This window comes from Dicentrarchus labrax, unplaced genomic scaffold (genome assembly GCF_905237075.1).
Source record: "Dicentrarchus labrax unplaced genomic scaffold, dlabrax2021, whole genome shotgun sequence".
Lineage (NCBI taxonomy): Eukaryota > Metazoa > Chordata > Actinopteri > Moronidae > Dicentrarchus > Dicentrarchus labrax.
In genome coordinates this window covers 16,754,771-16,770,969 of record NW_026136704.1, presented here as the reverse complement: position 1 = coordinate 16,770,969, position 16,199 = coordinate 16,754,771, and the positions used below count along the sequence as shown (strand labels likewise).

The following is a 16,199-nucleotide window of genomic DNA, read 5'->3' as shown; positions in this document are numbered from 1 at the left end:
GGTATTGGAAAAAATCTAAACAATACAAGACCTACACCCAAATACCCTCACACAGGATCTTCAAAATCCTTAAACAGAGGTATATGCTTGCCCAAACACCCACATAACACACATGCACCCCCTTACACCCTCTCACATGCTGACACTCTCACACTGAAATCATCCACCCACACACACACACACACAGGGTGTTACTCCTCAGCAAGCTGAACACCCTATGGTGTCAGGAAGTTGAGGGGTGAAGGAAAGAGATCCAAAAGCTGAGAAAGAGAAAGAATGGGAGAAATGGATGGATGGACATCTGCCTAATATGTTCTGTTGGTTTACAGCGAGAGAGAGTGTATGTGCATATCGCCGGTATACTTTACACCTGGTTTTATTTGCTTGTGAGTTATTTGTGAGTGGAAAGTCAAATGTTTGTGCTTGAAGGTGTTTGTGGATGATTTCAGTCAGAGTAGGAGTTATCAGTGTCTATAGAGTATTGTCACCGAAGTCGCCAATATTTTCCAAAGCTTTGAAATAGAAAGTTTTATATGACAATGTTGCAATGAAACCAAGATATTTCCAAGCAGATGTTTAAAGGAAAAATTATATATATGACACAGTTAGACAACTGTGTAAGATAACTGGAAGTGGATAGAAAAAATGCTTTTTAAAGTCAAACTCAAATTGGAATTCTGCTCAATTTTCAGTACTTTTTATTTCAACACCTGCTGAATCATCGGCAGCTCCAGCACAGCAGAGTGATGTGTTGTCCCAGATTATACAAATGAGGGGTGGTCTGGGTAATAATAGCTATCTCAGATTAATCCCTGACTAATAAAACTCACAATAACAGGTTGTCCTGTAATCTCAACACTCTGTAAGATACCCAGTGATTTGAATCACGAAACAGAGAAACATCAGTTTTCAAATCTTGTGGTACTAGTCTAATGACACTTTCCCCTATGGTTAACTGTCTGTTTATCTGTTAGAATTAAAGTGGTATTATGAACCATTTTTAGTGCCTGCCCACACAAATATTGCACCACTCAAATTACCAGTACAAACACTGTCAGCTAGAACCAAAAATGTCTACCTTCTGGAGAACGCTAATGTAAGGGGTAATCTAACAGGAGAAAAAAACAAAAAAACATCATAGATATTAAACACAGAAATTACCTTTAATGTCAGTTGCTTTTCTGTTGTTTCACAGGCCACTATTTTAGGAAAGGACTCAAATGGAATGAATATTTGTTTTTTATCTTTATATTTCTTACATTTTATGTTTTTTGACACTCCAAAATAACTCAAAATCCATATTCATATCATCCTGTGACACTTTTCTGACCATAAGACTGAAGCCTTCAAGCCAATGCTGCAGCTCTGTTGTGTCCAACTGAAGGGACATAATGCATGTAGTGTGTTCTTTTCTATAATTATATATAGGCCTGCTGTCCTCTATAATTCATGTATATGTACACCCCAGCTGCCTCAGCATGTATGTAACTCTAAGATGAATGCCTCTGTGGCCTGCCTAATGCACTGGACACTTCCACATTCTTTAAACATGTATTTTTTCTTCTTGATCATCATGGTGTTAGTTAGACTGGAGAATAACTAAAAGGTCCCTTCTGTCTATCCTTTCTATATTCTGCCTTCCTCTCCATGCCATTGCATCTCTTCAGCATCCCAATTCCCCACACTTTTACACTGACTGACTTAAAAAAAATGCAGTCTCTCTGCATAAAAGACAGTGATGGAAGTTAATTGGTTTTAGCAGCAAAGGTGGGGATGTTCCAAATGATAATCTGGAAGAAAAGAGTAAGATATCAGATAGTAGAAGAGGAGGAGAGATACAGTAGGGACACACTACGGTTTTTGACCATCTTCCATGCATTAATTTTTCATGCCTCAGGGACCAAATCAAAGCTTGGTCACGCCTCAGGGACCAAGGTTTGACTTGGTCCCTGAGGCGTGAAATATTTAAAAATATTAGAATGTATATCAAGTGCGTAAACCCGAAAAAGAAAGAAAAATTAGACCTTCAGTGTTTCAGTTGCAGTCAAAAAGAGAGGGAAACAGAGATAGAGAAGATGCTGCAGGATGGAGGGAACAGAGGAAGTGAAGAAGAGAGAGGAGGAGAAATGCGGGGCAAGAGCCGATGCTGACCAAAGCTGACACCCCTCGGCATGCAGTGTTCACCTCCAGGGTGTGTGTGTTTGTCTTTTTCATGCCTCTATGCTTGTGTGGGCGTGACTGAGAAACAAGGGAGAATATTTAAAGCTGATTTGTCATGAGAGAGTGGCAAAACAGTGGAGCCAGCACAGGCTTTGATAAGCAGCACAGTGATGCATACACACATATAAACACACACACACACACACACACACACACACACACACACACACACACAGAGGCCTTGAGCTAACATTTAGCCAGATGGAAAAGGCTTTGGTTATTTCTCATGGGTGGAAATACTCTGAGGGTACAGCCTCCCGCATCGACAACCAATACACACATACTGTACATGCACACAAAGACACACAAACACAGACCCATATATAGTGACAAACAGATGTGCACATACAGACATAAACAACCAATGACATAAACAGACACACACAGACACACACACACACACACACACACACACACACACACACACACAAACACACATATTTATACACAAGCATGCACAAGGACACACACGCTCACACAGTGTTTACCAGCAGTTTTGCTGCTAATGGGCAATGTTTTACACTCTGTAGCCAAACACAGATGAATAAACAATTCAGCAGATAACTGGCTGTGACAGCAAATGGGTCTGTAGTAATAATAATAAAAAAATAATAATGATAAAAATAATAATGATAAAAATAATGATAATAAAAATAATAGAGGAACCTAGTTTTGTAATCTGTTGTGCCTTTTTAAAGTCAAATATTTCTGTGGATTATTGGTAGAGCTTCTTCCTGGGGTTCATTCATGTCAACTTGGCATCAACGTCCTCACTAAAATTCAACACATATTTACTAGACCCTGTGGTTGAGCCAGTAACTGTCTTACCACATGACTGAAGTTGGCCAAAGTAATCCAGTGCTGCATACAAACCTCTATATAGCATGCCAACTTCTATATTAAATAGTTATTAACTTCACGTCAGACACCTGTTTTTAACATTCAAACAGAGGATTATTTCCTAGTTCCTAGTCATGTGTCCATGCACCTGCTCTATACTTACAATTTATTTTTTTATCTTAGAATTAATGCAAAAGTTCTTCATTTGGGGTAAATACAAGTATTTGCTTTCAGTTGCCAGGCAACCAGCGCAGACTCCAGGCAGTTACTTGCTCCGAACAGAGAAATAGTCCAGCTCATAACCCTTTGCAAAAGATGAGAAATTATCACTTTTACTCTTCACTTTTTGTACAGAGAAATGACAGATATAACTTGTGACCGTAATTAGTGAGATTTAGAGGTGTTGGGAGGTGGATTTTGTTATATTTAGCTGTTTCTCCCTGTTTTCAGTCATTGTTCTAAGCTAAAACAACTGGCTGCTGGTAGTAGACTTAGACTGAGCGAACAGACATGAGAGTGGTATCAATCTTCTAATCTAACTCTCCGTCAGAAAGCAAATCATTTCCCAAAATATTAAACTGTTCCTCTAACAATGATCCAAAGCCAGATCTATTATTAAATTAATCTAGTTTTAGAATAATTTCATAATCTCAAAGCACATCAAATGCCAATCCACAACAGTTTAAAACACCTGTTTTTTAGACAGAAACTGGGAATGCCACCAAGAATGAGAACAGCAACATTTCTCTGGGGAGTTTTTCACAGCTGAAAGCGAATGTATTATGTGTGTCCTCTTAGCTAGTGTTGGGGCTTATGAGAATTCATTTTGAGAAGATGAAAGTCAGACAGGGGGTGGCAGATGTAAGAAATGGGGTTGCCTTGTTATAGGTAATGTCCTGTGGGAGTGTGTCTCTGAGTGAGAATGTATCATATGCAAACTGTCACTCAAGAAAAATAGAGTTTGGTTTGCACAGAATAGAGACTTGGATTAAAAAGGGATGATATTTAATATTAGGCAAGTGTTTGCACACCTGTGACTTCACCAAAATCAACTTTTAATTAAGAGAGAAATACGAAGTTTAATATCTCGTCTTCATTGTCTGTTCTTTTCTTGCAACTTCACTACCTTCCCCACAGAGCTATTTTTTGGTCTCTGATGCACACTGGTTGCTGGGTGATGAGAGTGTGATTGGCACTTGGATCAGAAATAGATCTCAGAGGCATGAAGAACATCACACCCTGGCACTGGAGGTGGGAGAGACAAGTTTAATTAGTGAGAATTTACCCACACGCATCCTGGCAGACATGCATCCATGCAGATACACACATACAATCAAGAACTTTTTCTTGGAACCTGGCACATCCACAAACACACTTTAATAGATCCCACGCACACACATAAACACACATACAAACACACACAGTCACGCAGCATCATTGTCACGGTTATTTAAGTGTCAGATCTGAAAGCTTAATTGCCAGTGTCAGACGTTATGTGTGTGTATGTATGTGTGAGTCAGACTGTCAGTGATATTATCAACACTTTTGACATCGTCTTATTTTCTGAGATTGTAGAACTTTAACTTTCTGTCAAGTTCTTAAGAGATAAGTGTTATGTGACGGGTTTAGAACACATGTTCTGTAAAACAAAGTAAACTAGTTTTATTTGTGGTATTGATGAGAAGCATTACAGCCTTATGTGCTCTGATGTAAGGTTGCCACAGCTTATAAAATACAGGACCAAACTACAATCATAGCAATTGTAAACAGTATATATAAATCTATCCAAGATAAGAGATTTCTCGGGCTCTCAATCCTTCACCATTTCACTTCTCCCCGGATTTCCGAGTATTACTACTTGCTCGATCACTCGACCATTCACCTGCAACAAGGTTTTCTATTTAAAGACATGTACGCAGCCCACATGGATATAAATATTATCTAAGGAAATACTATTATATTTGTAACCATTTGATAAAATATCTAAAAAATACATAATAAAATACCACTTAGTCTCAAAAATCTAAATAAAACAAACAAAAAAAGAAAAAACTGCTTCAGATTGATACAATGAGAACTAAAAGTATAACTAAGAGATACAAACCAGATGCTGGAACATCAGGCATGAGAGCAGTAGTGATAGTTGCTATTTTTAAAACAGATTTGGTTAAACAATGGAAATTTCAAATTGTAACTGCTCCCCCAAATTCTGCTAGTCTGCTGGTGCTTCTACTGCTGTCAAAAGCTAAAGTTCAAAACCATTGCGCCAAAACACTAATTAGAGGGTTAACAAAAAAAATGCATAAACTCCTGTGAATGATGCATCTTGATCTGCACACATTTGACTCACCTACTCAAAGTGGAGGCTGGGGAAGGTGGGCAGATGTAAATTAGTCACAAACGGTCAACTCTATGTCAGCACTAGACTTGCAAGACTCAGGGTGATTTGGCATATTGTGCCATTACAAACCCAGGAAATGCTGATTTTCATAAATTTCGTAAGAATGTCAATATTAAGACCAACATTGATGTGTTTTATCACAGTGCAGACATATAATTTAGTTTACTGCTCAGAAGTGTGCAGTAGGCCTACCTTTTTTAATATCAGTAACTTTTGATGTATAACTATCAATGCGAGGGACCTCAAAGAGATGAAAGAAGAGCGAAGAAATTAAACTTTATTTGGTGTCATATTTGGAGGTGATTTACTGGAAGATGTCTTCACATGCATGGATGAGCCCAGTAATTACACCTTGTCATAATTTCATATACTTCATTCATCCCTATCCTAAAATAATATAATGAAGGAAGTTACACTTTTTGGGGGGGGATTTGACTCTGAGACACTATCTTGAATCCAATGTGTTGTAGAACACCACATATGCTGTATATCCCATTGTGCCCCCAAAGTATATATTGGGTTCGTCAGGATTCTACTCATCTCTAATTACATTTCAGCCTTTAACCCAAAATTATATCCATACACTAATTTACAAAGCAGGAAGACAAAAAAAAAGAACAGCCAGTTTCCAGCACTGTCAATTCTCTGGAGTAGATATTCAACAGAAACCTCTTTTATTATCATTATATCATATGCATGAATGTGTAATAGTGTCATTGACATTACTGCATGATTTATAGTCAGGTCAATGGTGTGACTGAGACATCACATCCAAAAGAGCTGGGGTGCTGCTTGAGCAAATTTACATATTTTCTCATTTTAGCATCTTCATTCTTCTTAATGCTTTCTGTTTCTAGCACACTCTCCTCCCTTTCACACACACACACACACACACACACACACACACACACCTATGTCCATGGATGGACACACATTAATTTATGTTTCAGTATACACACATTCATTCATACATTTACACATACTGTACACAGGTACATACATTGTACACACACAAAACAAGTAGTAGTACTGTACTAGTAGTAGTTGTGCACAGTGCATACCCTTTTTTAGAAAATGTCTAGAAAATGATAGGCGTACCTACAGTATATTTAGCCAATCAGCAACCAAAGCTGGACATTTGGAAAGATTTGACCTACATAACCACAGAACTTTCCCTGGACAATCTTGTGTCTCTTACCCAGCTGGATAGATGAGTTTTCTGTGTCCAGGACAAAACAATGGACTTTCCACTAGTACACACAATACATCCAGCCCCGAAACTGATGAATATGAGAAAGCTAGTTACAGAAAATTGTATATTGACTTTTTGCCTGCCCCCATCCAGGTAGGTCAGAGGTCAGGATCAGCTACAGAGCAGCAGTCATTTAAGAGGCTGTAAAGGATTTTGTATCTTTGTCAAATACTCTTCAGCAGATTGAATCCTGAAGCACTCAGTCTGAACTGAGATCGCCTGTTGTAAACCTCTAGGACCTCTGCTGCCCTCTGAGATATATTTCTAAATATCATACAAAATTCACAAGCAAAATGATAACATATGACCTTTTAGGGGATAGAAGGAAACTCATTAGCTTAATAACTTCACCAGCCAGTTGAAAGACAGTCTGCAATAGTATGTAGAAGGGCAACCAAGTTTAGAAATAACAAAGCTGAATTAATGGATGTGATACATATCATTAGCTTTTTTTTTTTCTCACAATTTGAAGTTAGCTCACTCATTTCGCACCGGCAACCAGTCACTGCTAATTTTCTCTGTTGACCTGCGAAGGTTGAAAACAGTAATGCCTCCTTTGATATAGATGTTTTTGCACTAGCCGCTTTGGTTTACCTGACAGCAAGGATCTTTGAATTGCTGAAGAAAACTAGACAGAGGCTCATGATATTTAGCGCCTCAACACAGGCACCCGGGACCAATCAGCAGAGGCCACTAATGCAGTAACAACACTGCCAGGAAACACTGCTTGTAGTTTTTGATGGGGTACCAGACCCATCTCAATCTATAGGTCTGTGCTAGACAAAAGAGCTTTTACCCACCAAAGTGTGTAATGTGCCCATAGTGATTTCAGTGGATGCCTGTGGATGTTATTTTTCACTAGGTGTTAGGGCTATACTGGCTTGTGCATTCATGCCAAACTGATACGGTATGGGGGTCATGGTCCAGTGCACGCAGCCGCATGCAGACTATGCAAATTGATGCATGTAATGCTGAAGCAAACCTCAGAAGCGCGAGTTCCCCCTGGAAACTTTTAGCCGTATGCCATTAGCAACATATGCTGAGGTTAGCACAACAACCTGATTGGTGTGCCAGTTACACATTGGCGAGCGCAAATGAAACCATCTGTGTCCTTTAAATCAGTTGTTTGGGAACAATGCGGGCTACCGGTCAGCTGCACCAGCGGCGGAGAGAGAGTTCTGGACGGTAAGTCGGTATTGATCCACTGTCGTAGGGTATGTGAATGGAAACACATTGAACATGCTAATGCACATTCAAGGGCATCACCCAGATGAAAAGAAACATATCCTTTGGCATTTGGGTTTTTTTTACCACACTTTACGAAACACTTCACCAATGCTTTCGAACGTGGTGCCATGCACTTTATGTACACAAACGTAAATATCAGTGGATACACACATGCAATGTTGGCTTGAAACAAATGATGTACGCTATAAAATGGCCACTCCATATACAAGGACATGATAATGGTCACATAAACACAAATTTCCCCATGAAAATACGCAAATACACAAGCTCATAAGCACACACAGAGCTCTGTTCCCAGGAGGCCTTAGTGGGTGAAAGTTCCTGACACATAAGCACTTTTATGACTGAATGGACCTTCTGATCAGCAGAGTGGAAGAATTCCATTAAAAACAAACTCTGACCCAAAACACACACGAACACCCACACACACTTACAAATGCACACACACACACACACACACACACACACACACACACACACACACACACACACATTAAAATATTCACACAAGCATAAATTCATAACTGAAAATGCACACGCTCTCACACACAAATGCATTTACACATACACATGCACGCTTATAGGAACAGTGTTAATTGCTGAGGCCAGAACTAGCAGAAGGTGCGACTCCTGAAGAACGCCGATTGACCGATGAGACAGAATTACTGACTAAAGCAAAGAGGAGCAACGTAAAGAGAGGGAGAGAGGGAAAGATGGGATGGAACAGGAGAAGGAATTAAGGGAAGTTTGCAGTAAAGAGGTGGAGAAGGCCAAAGCTTCATCATCATCTCCCAGGGGTGCAGGCTGTAGTGCCTTGATTATGCATTCACCTCTCTCTCTCGCAAAAACCACACACCCCTCAGAAAATACAGCTCTGTCAGCCTACTTCAGCACTGCCTGACCTTAGAGTGAGTGTGTGTCTGTGTGTGTGTGTGCGCACAAAAGGATTTTTGTCTAATTTTCAAGAAGTCAGCAATAAAATGATGGGGGCAATTAATGAGTTTTGTTGTGCAATATGAAAATTAGATTTAAGATTGAGTTGATTAATTGGGATTAGACATTCAGCGGGTGTGATTGTGATGTTCATTAGCACTGATGAACACGACTTTAGAAAGCACCATTACAGTTTATAGTAGTCAAAGCAATATAGCTAATAAGCAAAGCCCATTGATCTTCAATGTAAAGAAAGATACCGGTATATATACACACACATCTAAGCTACACTGAATGTACAGTACATTCCATACACAGTTTATAAGTATAAACAAGTTTTAGCCCGGACCAACAGTTGTGATGTCAGTTTGTCCATCTGTTGTTTTCAAGAGCTGCTATAAAACAGGGTGTGATTCTTGGTCTGATGTTGGTCCATGGCCAGCTTTCCTCTCAGATCTGCTGTCGATATTTATGACCATCAGAGAATGAATCTGAATCTATTTTGTGGACCCCTTGACCTTTTTTCTAGAACCATCATCAGGCCACATGTTCCACTTCTGCACAAGAGATTTCAAAATCTAAGGGGTGTGAAAAGGTCAGACTTTTACTTAGAAATAAGAACAGATACTCAAACAAATTCATGAACCTCAAAAACACAAGGTTCGACAGATTCACAACTAACCAATCTCTAAAAATGTACTTCTACCTCCATAGAATCACGATAGACGTGACATGTTTGCTTTTCACACTACAAACTCTACAAACCATGCTAAGAAGTTACTTGGGAAATATGCTTATTGACTTTCTTGTCAAGAATTAGATGAGAAGATCGATACCACTCTCATAATCGTCTTCTTTATAAAGCTACCACCAGCAGCTAGTTAGCATAGCTTAGCATAAAGACTGGAGAAACAGCTAGCCTGGCTTTGTCTGAAGGTTAAAAAAATCTGTCTAACATTTCTTAAGTACACCAAATAAAACATTATATCCTGTTTGTTTAATCCGTCCAAAACAAAAAAACTGTGGGTTTGCAGATGGATTTTTTTTTACCAAGCTAAGCTAACTTGCTGCAGGCTGTTCAGGGGGGCAGGTGTGAGAGTGGTATCATCAGCATATTTTCAAAAATGTCAAACTACTTTCTTAAGGTATGTTTTTACATATTAGGCTCAAAGCATTATAAGAGCCTGTCTTTGCTGAGGTTATGTCATCATAAGACGGAAATGTCACATTTGTATGTGTATCGTGCGTCTGTCCATCTATTCTGTATGTGTCCATATGTGCTAAATTCCATAAAACATTTTTGCATGTAGATTTGCATGTTGTGTCCCTGTGCTACTTTGCTTGTGCTTATTTACAACTCAACTAACTAACTGATTAGTTGTAACCACTAACAGACAGCAATCGCCTCACCACAGACTTTTACCGCAAAGAGGAAAACATCACAGTAACGCCAGTGGGTGGAGTCATCCAAAGCCCACGCTACCCCAACGCTTACCCCCGCAATCTGCTGTTGTCATGGAAACTGCTGTCACCACCAGCGAGCCGCATACACCTGGAGTTTGACGGGCACTTCGGCCTGGAGGAGGCTGATAATGGAGTATGCAGGTAAAACAATAAGATTCAGAAAAACAGATAGAGAGGGGAGTACAATACCTAAACAGAGAAAAGAAGGATAGAGGTGCAGAGCACAAAGCAGAGGGAGCATTGATGAATTACAAGTGGCTGTAAAGGAGAAAAGTCAGATGAAAGTAACAGTGATTAAAGAACCAGACTGAGAGAAGAAATGACGGAGAGGACGATGTGCAGTCACAAAGAGTAGAGGAAAAGTTTATTGAGTAAAAGCTGAAAGGCCAAAGAAGAGCAACAGTAAAATATGTGAAAATAATTTACTAATGTATGCACATTAGCACACCAACAATATTCTGTGACTGAAAGGATGTGAGAGAAAATAATAAATTAAAAAAAAGTGTAGGGGGTGGAATCACTATGAGAGAGATGGATAGTTGAAGTTTACTTTCTTGGCATGAAGTATTTAAGAAGTTTGTCCTTGAGGGTTGAGGGGAGAAAATAGACTTTTTAATCCGCATTTGCAACTCAGCCCTCTTTGTAAGCACTTTGCTGAAAAGACAATGGGGAGCAGCAGGGGGGAAAAGAGGGGGAGGAGAGATTTGGAAAGGTAGAAAGAGGGAGAAAGGAGCTTTGTCCAGTTTTTCAAATCTGTTTGTCACATTGACCGTGTGTGTATTTGTGTGTGTTTGTGTGTGTTTATTTGATGAACTCGTTAATTGACTGGGGCATTGATTGCTGGAATGTAATTTAAGTTGCCCAGAAACATTTCCTTTAAAATACTTACTGTCAAGTATTTTGGCAGGGTGGCGACCTGAGAATATGTCAAAAACTTTATCATAACCATAAGATTTAGCTAAACAGTGTTTAAGAGGGTCAGAAGAATCAAAATATACAGAATGTCTTTGAAAGACGATTTGTTTATTCCAAATTGGGTCTTTTTTGTAGTGCGGGCCATCTTTTTTTTAAGTTATGGTAATACTTTACTCACCAAAGTAGTTGCTGAGATCTGGAAACCTTAGCCTGGGCTAAAAAGGGTTGTGAATAAGGCAAACAATCTTCTAAACCACCTAAAGGAAAAATTCAACATTTTCAAAAATAGGCTTATTGGCTTATTTGCTGAGAGTTAGATGCAAAGATTGAAATCACATTCACTCCAATATGAAGCTAGAACCAGCAATCAGAGAAGCATAGCTTAGCATAAAAAATAGGAACTGCTAGCTCTGTCCAAAGGTAACCGAATCCTCCTTCCAGCACCTCTACAGCTCAATTTTTAACATGGAGCTACTGGCTCCAGCTTCATATTGAGCATAAAGACATGAAAGTGGTATTGTTTTCTCTCATTTCACTCTCAGCAGTGAAGTGAATAAGCATATTTCCATACTTCCTGTTAAACTCTTGCTTTAATTTAGGTCAAAGTAAGTAGGTCAAAGTTGTCAAAAAACAAACTGTGATGAACCGGGATTTGGGTCATAGTTTTACTGTTATCACAGTAACGTAGTGAGTGCAATGCTGTTATTAACAAAAAGGAGGAAAACTACAAAAATAAGACCCAAGTTCATTCATTCATTCATGTTTTTTTTTCAGTCTGACCTTCTATTTTCTTGACATCATTTTTATCCTGATCTTTCCCTTTTCCCTCCCACACATTCATGCTCCTCTCCATCTCACTCACTCCAGGTATGACTTTGTTGAAGTGGAGGACCAATCAGAAACCAGCACTATAATTTGGGGTCGCTGGTGTGGGCAGAAGGCACCACCTAGTCTCAACTCCAAAACCAACACTCTCAGAGTCACCTTCAAGTCTGATGATTACTTTGTTGCAAAGCCGGGATTCAAAATGTACTACTCGCTGCTGGTGAGACTTTTACACACACTGTAACACACACACAGCTGACAATGAATCTTAAGCTCTTATTTGAAACGCAGCTTAAAGGTTTTACAATTTTTTTGTAACATCCGGTTCAGCCCGAGAACCACTGCAGTGCTCCAGGTAAAATGCTTTTTTCACTCTTGGCAATAAAAGAGAGAGATGGAATGGTGGTGGTGGTGGGGGGGGGGGGATAAAAGGAAGAAAGAGAGGTAGGATCTAGTAACACTGTCGGTAAAATGCCAAAATGTATTAGCCAACTGCTCTTTTCTCACACGTCCGCTCGACAGTCGAGGAAAGATGGAGGGATAGAGGGAGGAGGGCAGGAGGGAAAGGGTTCTCTTAAAGGCTGTCAAAAGAACGGATAAGGAGATTAGCTTTGTCATTCTGTCAGGAAGGGGAAAGAAGAAAGAGAGGACTCTGATTTGAAGATGTTCCCCCAACCTATAATCAGAGGGGAAAGGGGATGAGAAGGAGCAGCGGAGAGACAGAGAGGCATTTAAAGATGTTCCCTGGCTTCCTCTTTTATGAGTGCATGAAGCGAGAGAGGGAAGAGACACAGCATCACAGACAGGGTTGAACTAGTGGCATCGCTTATTATCCGAGAAAAAAAAAGTGGTATCAGCAAATGGAGTAAATGGCAAGGCAGAGAAAGAGAGGAGGAGATACTGTATTTGCAGACAATCCTTCACAGTCCTTTTGATTTCACAGCTCCTGTGAAAACATTTACCTGGCTCTCATCACAGTTTATACTAAATCTAAAGAAGTACGGGGATTTTTTTAACTTAAATCTGTAATAGGCTTCTTATTGTCATCAAATCCCATGAGGACCAAGACCAACCAATAATATTTGGTCAAAACTTTCTGACTTCCCTGCCCTGTCTCAGTCCAAAGCTCACTGGTTCCTAATGAAAATGTATTTAACATAATTATAGTTTCTTTTTTGTTTTAAGAGCTCAGTAGTTTTCTAAACATCTGGGCATTGTAGTTTTTTAGCAAATGTCACCTCAACTGGAGTAAATAGTGCATTTGTTGGGGACTATTTTTAGCTGCAGATGCATACGCATGTTTAGCTAATATTTACGGCAGCAGGGTGATGTATGTGGGATCAACTCATAGTAAACTACAGTGTCCATGTTCATTGTAAGGAAGTATCAGACAGGTTTATTTATGGGTTTTTACTACTTTGTGAAGACCAGTACCACAAATGAATAATTTACTGTTGATCAGGCTTTAGCTACACAGAGGGAACACTTTTTAAGCTTTATCTTTTAAGTAAAAATAACAATATCACAATGTAGAAATACTCATTTACAAGTAAAAGTCTTTAAAAATAACTTAACTAAAAGGTAGTTATAATGCAGAAGGACCACTGTCAGAGTGCTATATACGGTGTATTATATTATTGGGTTATTATTATTGATTAATTAATATATGAGTAGCATTTTAATGTTTGAGTTGGAGGTGATTTTTAAAGGATAGTAGATTAAGAACAGTATGTTTTTTCCATATGTACAGTATATGTAGGTATACATGTGATGTACTGTGAAAAGTCACACAAAATCAAATTATAGCTATAAATCTCAAGAAAATAGTTCTCTCAGATTTCTTCTAACTGATGTCCAGACACTAGGATTGAAGTGTCTATAAAATGCTATAAAATCCAAACTGTCACAGAAAAGCACATGACCTCAAAACCCCACACCACAACAAATCCATGTGTCCTCGGTTGCTATGGCAACACAGAGACGTGACACCCAATGTAAGGGCAACAGAGGAATCCCATAGCCGTGAACTGTATGTTTGAGCCAGATGAGCCCTTAACTAAAAATACTAGAGAGCAACTTCACCTTGTTTGACCCAGCATAATGACAACAAAGTAAAAGTATCTAAACATATAACTCCCTTATCTCTCTCTCAGCTGCTCACTGCTTCTCTCTGTCTTCCCTCCCTCCTCACCCTTTGGTCAAATAATCACACCTCTGTACATTTAAAACAGAATCCAGCTCTTGGGGCTTATCTTATTTACCCATTTTTCAAAGAGCTCTTGTGTTTGAGTGTGTGTTTTTGTCTTTCCCTCTTTCTCTCTCTCACACTCACACACACACTCTCTCACACACACACAGCTTGCCTTCAGCTAGACTGGAGCTGTGTGTGGCTTAATTTAGCAGGTTTAATTTGTTCTCTCCAGACCTGTCGAACAGATAAGAGGGAGGAGGAGAGAAGGCAGAGAGAGGAAAGGAGGCAGAGAGAGAGAATGAGGAGAAGCAGCAATGGAAGGAGAGAACAGGTGTCTGAGATGGTATCAGCATGTCAGCTAATGACTAAAACAACCTGAACTGAGAGAGGCAGAGTGGGAGAGAGGCATCTGTAAGGTAGTGAGATACGGACTGGACTGAGGTTGACTAGATAAAAGAAAAACCATGAGGGAAAGTATAACAGTGTCAGTGTGAGAGAGAGAGAAAGGGCAGCGTGGAGTCAGATGGAAACATACAGGGAAAAGAGAGTGAATATAGACCAAAACAAAACACAGTTTCACTACTAAATCCTTGCCATGCTTTAAATCTGTCGCTCTGTGTGTTACAGCTATTATCACTTTCTCCAAATCAATCTGAATCACCACCTGTCAGATTAGGTCTTCTGAGTTCCTAGTGACCGCTGTGACACTGTACTCTTGGTGTTCTCACTCTATAGACTTAGCCACTTTATGTGCCTTGAACGGTTTGGATAGCTATTTGATCCGAAATGAGCTTCAGGAAAAAGTGCCTCTAACAATTTCAACACATACAGTAATACATAAGACATAAAAAGCTGTTGTAGCACTTATCTGATGCCAGATCAGGTCAACCACTGAATTATCTGTGGATAAGAGAGCATTGATCTGCAGGGGTGAGGGAGCGTTGTCAATAAGAGCACTGAAGACTCGCCTGTAGTCAGCTTGAGTTACCCATGTTTGTGTTGTGTTAAATCTGCACAATTGGCACAGTACGGATATGCTTAACTCTCTTAACTGCTGAAGTGCCCTTCTACTCTTCTACTGGTGATTTTTAGCCGACACCAAACAGCCTCAGGAGTTTTACTACTATTCACTGTGCTAGAGTGAGGCTCAGGCAGATTTGTTGGTAACCCAGGACAGCCAAGACAGATTGCAGTCAGATTTTTGATCTGGTTATTGGAGACACCTACAGTATATCATGTGTCATCAAGTGTAAACAAAAGTGTATTAAAACCCATCTGAATTGTATTCATATATGACACACTTGAAAGTGTAAACAGGGTCTAATAAAGTCAACCACATTTCAGATTGGGTTTCGTTATCCTCCAAAGAAACAAAAGCCCACCAACTGTAGGCAACACTGCAGTCAAACAAAGGCCTTACTCATTATTCATGTCACTGTTTTTCCCCCAGATCATTATTCTTTGATCCTTTTCAAATCTTGTTTTCAGCGGGTGTGATTTGTCATCTGCAGTGCAGGCTTACATGAAGTAATGAGTGCTTTTGACTGCGTACAATAAACATTTTAGGAGCTATTTGGTTGTAAAGGCTCAAAGAAAGGCTTTATGAGAGCACAATTCGGCCTCATTATATTAATGTGTATAGAAGCAGCTTTAAGTTTATCTTTGCAAGACTTCCGAACCTTATAGATCCATAGATCTTTGTTTGTGTGTATCTATTATTCATTTTCCTGTCTGACATCATACAAGTAACAGTAATGTATTTTGAGGGGTATTCCTGGGAAGTGTGCTAAGCAAGGCGCAGTGATATAAAAAATAATTTATTGATTTTTTCCCTCTAATAGGGTCTTTTTGATGTGGTTGACATGTCTGGAAGTTCAGTAAAAAAATCAATGTCCACTAATTTACTGACC

General features: G+C 39.4%; 1 protein-coding gene across 2 annotated transcripts in view; it reads left to right on the top strand.

Annotated features, from left to right (window-relative positions):
* pdgfd (platelet derived growth factor d) overlaps positions 1 to 16,199 on the top strand; it is a 50,373-nt gene that overhangs the window by 16,051 nt on the left and 18,123 nt on the right. Inside the window, exons 2-3 of one of the 2 annotated variants that reach the window (XM_051396582.1) lie at positions 10,289 to 10,499; positions 12,141 to 12,318. In XM_051396582.1, the coding sequence (XP_051252542.1) occupies positions 10,289 to 10,499; positions 12,141 to 12,318 (389 nt within the window). The remainder of the gene's footprint in view (positions 1 to 10,288; positions 10,500 to 12,140; positions 12,319 to 16,199) is intronic. The other variant, XM_051396583.1, reaches the window with a different exon arrangement.